Raw genomic sequence first — 8,947 nt, forward strand, 5'->3', positions numbered from 1 at the left:
CATATATGTATTGAGATAATTTCCGAAGATTGGTTTGTTCAATAAGAATTCAATTTTTCATCATTTACCTAATAATATTTTACATCCCCAGGGTTTCTTTTCTTTTAAATTTCAAGCAAAACACTTAGATTAATCTTTTACTTTTAAAATTGCCACGCATATATTAAACACATGCCGTTTGGTACATTAACTGTAACCGTGACCATCCGAAATTAAAAAGGCGGGAGCATCAGCTGTTCACTATTGTCAAAATAACGTTCAGCAAATTTTTAGTTTGTTAAACATGTTATATTAAATACTTAACTTAAATATTAAAAACTTTTTGAGAAATAAGCTAGCTTACATTGAAATTTAATCGGTATGAGCTTTTTTTTTATTAACTAAAGAATTGTTCCATTACTATGACTTGAATTTTGTGTGTCGAAACTTTTTTATTTGAAAGCATGTCCTATTTTTATTTAGTGTTATTTCCTCATTTTAAGAATTAATTTATCATGCATTTCGTAGAATTAGTTACTTATTTTAATTTTTTTCATCTCTTATTTAGACACATTAATTAATTTTATACTAATTATGATGGCTGCATATTGCATGGGATTTTTTTTTTTCCAAGAAATTGTATATATATGATTTACATCTTATGTTTTATGAATAAACATATATATATATATGAATGAATATGAATATGTATATATATTCATTTTATGAATATATATATTTTATTTACAAGCAGAGATTTAAAAAGTAGCAATTTTGTCATATTTTACTTACTTCATATTTTCAATTTCTATTCATATCCAGTGAAGGAATATCTACTACAGTTGAATTTATTTATATTTTTAGATACTTATTATTCTAATGTAATTAATTATTATAATTTCTAGAATATATACTTTTTGTTGTTTTTTTCCATTTTTTTTTCAGAAAATACACTTAAGAAATTCTATCAACTGTTCTATTTTTTAAAGTTAATCAGATCATAAGCAATTTTTATAGTAGTGTTTTGCACCCTCTTTTTTTCATACTATAATTATTTCTCTGTATAGATGTGGAGAGCATATAATCATAATAAGGGGGAAACAAGGTAGCCCTTGTATTATGACCATCTCAAGGATGGCCATGGTACAAAGCAGAATTTCCTTTGTATGTTATTTACTTCACATTCCCATTTCTAAATATTTAGGCATGCTACAATGCTTGCCTTCTTTTTATAATACTGGTCAGAAAACTTGCTAACCTGTTTAATCATTTGATTTTAAGGCACCTTACTTTGATAGTTATATTAAAACAAAGTTATTAATTACTGTTATTGATGTATTTTAAGAAAAATTGCATTTGGAACTTGCTCTTGTTTCAGGGTACAAATATGTGAAATTTCAAAAAAAAAAAAAAAATCTTGCTTTGTAAAATTTTTTTTTTTTTGTTAAGGTTAATCATAAAACGATTTGTATCGCAACAATAAAGTTTTGTATTTTATTTCACCTGAATGCTTAATTTTGTGTGTCTTACAGTTAAAGAACATGAGAGGTAATAAATCCCCTTTCCCTTAATATATAAATTTTGTTTTGCTAAATTCTAGATCATAAATAAAGAGAAATTTTTTTCTATGTAAGTATGAACTCTTTTTTAAAAATGCTATTATTTCAAATAATGTTAAATTGTTACTTCTGTTCTTTGCTTTTTACACTCTTTAAAATCATATTGCATTTTAACTAGTACATGAGTATCCTCGTATGTTGAATATACATACCGGGATATAAATTTTTTTTTCAGATTTGAATGGCAACCCGGTTTATAACAGGATGTGTATCATTATTAAGAGTTCTTAAAAGTGCTTATTTTTTATTCAAGTACTTATATTTTCTTTCTGTTGGGTGAGGGAATCCCTTATGCTAGATTTACCTGATTACAGACTGTTTTTCTTTGCTATGCCGGATCTTTCTGCGAATCTGGACGTTAGTGGGAAAGGTTTTATCTCAAGTTAAAGAAATACTGATTGAATAAGGAACATATATCCCTTTCATTTTTTAGGCTCCCCATCATTTGCTTGTTTAGACAGGGAGAAAAATCCTTTCCTCTCAGAGATTAATTTATATATTCACGTAAAAGCTCTAGTTTTGATTTTTAACAGTGAATCGGTTTTTCTCTACACATCATTACTTGTTTGTAGAATATTTGTTACTGGTATGTAAGTATAAGAGAAAAAGAAATTTAATCGCCAGAAAATAGAAACTTTCTTTTTCGTCCAATATTCCTGGTTCAAATCTCCGTATAAAACATTTTTGTAAATGTCTGTGAATGCTAAAACACAAAAAAACTTTGAGTTGAATTTTCTTTCTTTGAAACGCCAAATTTGCAGATTTCTATCAAGTTTTGAAAGAAATCCATTTCCATTGTTTATTTATTTATATTTGTTTATCCAAGTACAGGTGAATACAACTTCTAAGCACTAACAACACTGGTAATATTTAGCGCACAATTTTAGCATCTAGTTGAACATTTATCAGTCATTCTGCTCACATGCATGTAAATATCATAACTGAGAAACACAATACTTTAGATAAATGAAATTTGGTAAGTAATCCTGTTTTTAAAAATTGTAGTGCTATCGTAAATTTTGAGTTCCATTGGCCGATGAAAATGTTGTGAAGCATATTTGTTGCTCTCCCCCACCCCTTTTGGTTTTTTTTTTAATCCTATACTAGACCTCAGAAAATAAAATATGTTTGTACGACTTTCATAGCCCTGCCTAAAGTTCCTACTTTTTATGATGAAAGGAGAGGTAATGATATCTTTCTTAGAAAGTATGCAAGGAAGTATTAGACATTTTGAGCTGGTTTATATGTGCTGCAGAGTGTACTAAACCTTTTTTTTTAAATGTGTGAGTGATTTCCCACCCAGAATGAAATTGGCTTTTTATGCATGTGATATTTATAAATTAATAAAACTGTTATTGTATACTTTAAAAGAAAGTTTAAGAAGAAAATTTATTTTTATTGTCCTAACCAAATATTATGGAGCATATTTGCTGCACCCTCTTTTTTTTTAATACTATACTAGACTTCTGAAAATAAAATATGTTTGTACTCTTGACTTTCATAGCCTTGCCGAAGGTTTTTACTTTTTATGCTGGAAGGAGAGGTGATAATATCTTTTTTAGAGTGTATGTAATGAAGAATTGGACGTTTTCAACTGGTTTACATGTGTTGCAGAGCATATTAAATCAATTTTTCAAATGTGTCTGAGTGATTACAAACCTAGAATGATCCTGGCTTTATCTGGCCTAAGAAGCAGAAGGTCCTTATATTTATAAATTAATGTATTCTTTAAAGGAAAGTTTTATGTGTTAAAAATTTTTTCAATAAATTGCTAATGTCAGTGTAATTTTTGAATTAGTGCAGAATAGAAAAGATAATACAGGAATAAGAGGGAACAAATTATTGTAAGTCTTACATTTCACAAAAGAAATATCCAGTAATTATATGCTTTTCTAGCATGATTGTCATTAGCTTATTTAAAAATGAATTCATCTCCAGTAAATTTTGCATTGCTAAGAAATTAGGTTTTACAGAGAACAAGTAAGGGTGAAAAAAAGAAAGCCAGTTTCTGTATTGCACTTTCATCAGAAAGGAATTTTAGAAAAATCCAGACTTCATAAAATTCATTGATTTCTTGGTCAAATTTTCTTTACACAGTTTTGATTTTAATGTCTGGAAAATGAGAATGAACTAGCTATTTTTATCCTTTAATTGAATGATCTTCAATAATAATAATAAAACTATAGTGTTATAAAAATTAGTTTCATTCTTTCTCATGAAAAATCATCTTTTGAATGAGAATGCAGCATTAATAAAAGTATTGATTTGGAAAATTTGAATGAAAAATATTTCGCAACAATTAGTCTTATGGCTACATAAAGCAGTCTGGCAGAATCCAATCAGTAGTCATTAATAAAAAAGTGGAGAATTTTAGAAATTCAGCCCATTTAAAATATTGCCTATTTTTGTGGATGGTAAAAGAAGTAGTCAGTGGCATAAAGTTAGAATCTGATTTCTTGATCTCTTTATGATGAAAGAAATTTCTCTTATAAAAGGAAAATGCTGAAATTGAATATAAAACCATTTCACTTGTTTGGCAAGCTAGAAAATTTTTACTACTAATAAATTTAAACGAGTTGGATTTTTTTTTTTTTTTTTTTAGAAAATTGACTTTCATAAAATGTACTTGAATTTTATATTCTAGTTTTGTTTACTGATGTTAACCTTTTTTGAGGAATTGCTTTTAAGAAGTATCAAATAAGATAATTTTATTTTTATTTTAAGCTTTTTCACTGAATTTCTTCATTAACCAAACTAAATTGCTTCATTTATTAATTTGCTTCCTGTGTTAATGGATGGGAAAATTCATAAATGTATGAAAATGTACCTAATAACGTTTAGCTTTTAATAAATACATACCGAACTGAATTACCCATTTTGCTCATTATATTTTTCAGTTGTTTTGAACTTGTAATTTCTTTTCAATATTAATAGGACTATTGGTGTAATCAGTATATTTAGGTATGAACAATTAAAGAACATTGCTGAACTTACTATAATTTTTTTAATGATTTTCTACTCTTAAATTTGAAGAAAATGGAACGGACCTTGAACAAAACATATATAAACACTTCATTGTTTGATTAAATGAATGTGTTAAAATTTGAAGTAATAAAAGTTGTTTTATTTTTTAGAAATTAATATAGTACAAAATGTACTATAAATATGGAAATAAAAATGTTATTTGAGGGATGGTCATCAAATCCAAAGAGGGGTTGAATTAATTTTTACTAGTATTGTAATTTTAAAACTTTTTGAAAAGGTGATATCTGCTATTGTATTTTTAATCTTTGAAATATTTGCCTTAGTTATTTGTACAAATTTTGTGTATTGGTGATATCTTTTTAATCTGTGATGTAAGTCTTCTTTCTGTGTTTTATTACAATTTCTGTACTTACAATATTTGTTCATCTTTTTAATTGATAAATACTGAAGTAAAAGGAATAGCTATATTTAAACATGAATTGCTAGTAACTTTTTTTTGTTCATTCTTGATTTGTTTATATTATATGCAGTAATATTTCTATTTGTCCAATCACAGTGTTTTGCTTGAATTTTTTCCCCCCTCTTTGCTGTCTTTATGTTTTACCAAACCTTTCAGTGATACAATAATGGGAAAATATAAAAGGTTTGGAACTAAATAAGAGTTTCATTATGAATTTTTTTAAAATAAAAATGAAAAAGAAAAAATACTCCATTCATATTAAATAAATTAATAGGAATTTTTCTTACAATTTTTTATATTTGTATTGCTTAAATGTATTATCAGGTTCATGAGATTGTTCTTCGTGGTTTATTTTTAGTTTCGAATATTATCAAACTTTTCTTGTTGAATTTAGTTTCTGTAATATTTTTCATTAATCTTTTGCATCTGAATTTATATGATTCACGATGTCATAAACTGAATTTTAATCTTTCAGAATCATATCTTTGATTAAGAAATTCTTCATTCAGACATTTTTTCATTTCTTTCTTTTTTCTCATATCAAAATATTTAATTTCTGTCAGATTAATGGCTAGCTAATTTTTGCTTTAAAGGATCTGCATTGCTGTGAAAATGACAGTAGTGAGAGTAGTTGAAGTATTCAGAGTGCAAAATGAAAGCAAGCTTTAAAAATTGCATAATTTTTCTTTTGCTGTTGTCTTAGAGTTCTTGCATTTCAGAGTTTACTGATACATAACTATTTATCTATGTACGTATTAAGCTATAATTGAATTTTATAAGTTTAAATTATCAAAATAAATAGTTTTCAGTATTTACGTGTTATTGCCTCCTGTTACTGCAAATATATCAAACTGAATTCGTCTATATTTTATTATGTCACAATTTCTATAAATTCTGGCCTTTTATAAAATAAATGCCTAGTAAATATTTTAATTTAACTGAATTTATAGTGTCTAAAAAATCCTTCAAAACAATAAGCTTTTTAAAAGTATATCATTTTTAATAGTTGCTTTATTAATAGTTTTTCATAAACATTGAAAATTTCTATATACTGAACAAATTTCTCTTTCCAGGGAAGTCTATTGCCTTGAAAAGAAACTTAAGAAATAGAAGATATAGACTGATATTTACAAAAGGTAAACTGATTTTTCATTTGGCATACTTTCAGTGAATAGGACTGAGCCTAGTTTTTGTTTTAATATAAGTTAAAACTTATATGAAGCATTTTTTTTTTTTTTTCAATTTAGACTGTCTGTTTAGTAAAAAAAGGAGGGAGGGTGTTATTTTGCAACTGTATAATCTACATGTACAGTTAAAATTATAATAGGTAGATGTGGAATACATCTCAATTTTTTTATGTACTTAGTTTGATTTTATTTAATTGAAGTTTATATTTTATTCTAAAAGGAATAAGTATAATTTATAGGATGGCTGATTACAAATTTATGGCTTCTTGTTCGAATTTGCTCACATGAATACCAGATTCTCTATGTATTTCAATTTTAACATAAATAAATTTACACATGCAAAAGTTCTGTTTATAAAGTATGTTTAGAAGAAGAATGACTTGTCATTTCCTTAAACTGGAAGTATGCATTAAACCTATTCACTTAATCATGTAAAAAATTACTGACTTCCCTTGTTTCGTTTGTTTAATCATAGATTTAAAGACAGCAGGCTTCTAACTGAAGATGGCTGCCAAAAAAGATTGGAATATTGGAGATCTGGTTTGGGCCAAGATGAAGGGTTTTCCTTTTTGGCCAGCCAAGATAGTAGAACCTCCTACAGATAGAAAATCTAGTCCTAAAAAGTCACGTCATTATGTATTCTTTTTTGGAAGTCTAAATTATGCATGGATACACGATGAAAATATTGTCCGTCATTCTGAAGAAATGTTACCGTCTACTTCCAGTAAGAAAAAATCAACCCTTTTAAAATTAGCAATAAAACAAATCATTGAAGAATCACCCAAACAAGCTAAATCACTAGTCAAAGAAAATAAATATACTGAGAAGTCTTCTGAAGTATTGACAAGTCGTACTGAAAAGGAAATTGCTAAAGTACAAAGAAAGAAAGTGAAAACTGAAAGACAAGAACAATTCATTGAAGAAGCACCCACACAAGCTAAATCACTTGTCAAAGAAAATGAATCTCCTGAAGTATTGACAAGTGGTATTGAAAAGAAAATGGCTAAAGTACAAAGAAAGAAAGTGAAAACTGAAAGCCAGGAAGTTTGCAAGAGGATTTTACCTAAACGACATTGTAAGGATAAATCAGAATATGAAAGAACATCTCCTCCTCAGAAGTTAACTAAAAGCCTTACTGAAGATTTCTCTGAATTAATTAATAATACATCTCCTAATTTAAGCTATAAGCATACAGCTGTTATCAGACCATTAGATGAGTATCCTTCTTCAGGAATTACCAGCAGTGAATTTCAACCATTTCCTACTTTTGATTTACATGAACCCAATGAAGCCATAAAAGCAAAAAATGTCATACCATCGCATAAGAAGATAGGATTTATTGGTCTCGGAATGATGGGTCAAAGGCTTGTTAAAAATCTGCTTACTTCCAATCACAAGGTCACAGTTTGGAATCGAACCCCTGAGAAATGTGTAGAGTTTGCTAAAGTTGGAGCTGAGCTTGCACAGACTCCAAGTGATGTAGTTGAAAGTTGTGACATAATTTTTTGCTGTGTTTCTGGTCCTGAGGCCTCAAAAAGCGTGGTTTTTGGAAAATGTGGCATTCTGTCAGGTCTTGAAAAGTCGCCACCTGGATCAAAACGTTATGTTGAAATGACTACATTGGATCCAACTACTTCAATAAACATTGGAGAAGCTATAAACATTGCAGGTGGAAGATATCTTGAAGCTCCATTTAGTGGATCTAGAGAAAGCGTAGAAGATGGAAGTCTGTTAATTTTGTGTGCAGGCGAAAAGAAAGTTTTTTACTCTTCTTACAGTTGCTTAGCTACCTTTTCAAAAAATATATATAATCTTGGCAATGATGTTGGCACAGCTTCTAAGATGAATCTGATTCTTAGTACATTTTTGGGAGTATCATATGTTGCCTTGGCAGAAGCCATGGCACTTGTTGAGCATTGCAATCTTTCTCAGGTCGACTTTGTGGCAATTATGCGACTTCGACAAATATGTTCACCACTTCTTAAAGAAAAAGGAGAAGCCATAATATCACGTAACTTTAAAACTAATAATTCTCTTAAGTATCAAGAAAGAGATATAACTTTGGCTCTTACATTGGATAATGACTGTGGTCAGCCAATCTCAGTCACAACAGCAGCAAATGAAGTGTTCCAACGTGCTAAACTTCGAAATTATTCTGACCATGATGTATCTGCTGTTTACATGGGAACTAAGTATTAGTGTCAGTTCATTGTTTTGCTATACTATGTTATATGCCTGAAGGAAAATTATGTTTTTGTATCCCAATTCATTGTAAAATGTTATAAAAGATTTCATAATCCATTAAAGATATCATTCATACAATTTTATTTTCCATTTAGTTGTGTTTTTTTATTATTTAGTCTTAAACTTTTATATTTTCATTTTATCATCATTGTTCATTTTATATTCTGAAACCAGAACAGCTTAATTATTAAATATATTGAATAATAATAATAATAAAGCACCTTATTTCTTTAAGTTTGATTTTTAATGTTTATTGAATTTTGATTAAGAATTTACGTACATGGTTTGCAAAATTAGTCCATGCATTGTTCTGAGCTGAAGAAAAGATATTTAATTCTCAGTAATAAATTATCTTATTGTATATATATGAACCCACCCCCTTCTGATGCAGGTACAGAAAGAATAAAATTGTAAAGTACAGAAAATCAATATTCTTAATACTTAGTAAATCAAAACTAAATATATTTTTAAAA

The 8,947-nt window shown here is 28.0% G+C and overlaps 1 protein-coding gene across 1 annotated transcript; it reads left to right on the forward strand.

The window, feature by feature from the left end:
• Positions 1-219: 219 nt before the first annotated feature.
• Positions 220-8,462, forward strand: LOC129960619 (cytokine-like nuclear factor N-PAC). Its single transcript, XM_056074158.1, has 3 exons — positions 220-358; positions 6,117-6,179; positions 6,706-8,462. The coding sequence occupies exon 3, from the start codon at positions 6,735-6,737 to the stop codon at positions 8,427-8,429; it is 1,695 nt and encodes a 564-aa protein (XP_055930133.1). The 5' UTR covers positions 220-358; positions 6,117-6,179; positions 6,706-6,734; the 3' UTR covers positions 8,430-8,462.
• The last annotated feature ends 485 nt before the right edge of the window (positions 8,463-8,947 follow it).

Source organism: Argiope bruennichi, chromosome X2 (genome assembly GCF_947563725.1).
Source record: "Argiope bruennichi chromosome X2, qqArgBrue1.1, whole genome shotgun sequence".
In the NCBI taxonomy this organism is placed as follows: domain Eukaryota; kingdom Metazoa; phylum Arthropoda; class Arachnida; order Araneae; family Araneidae; genus Argiope; species Argiope bruennichi.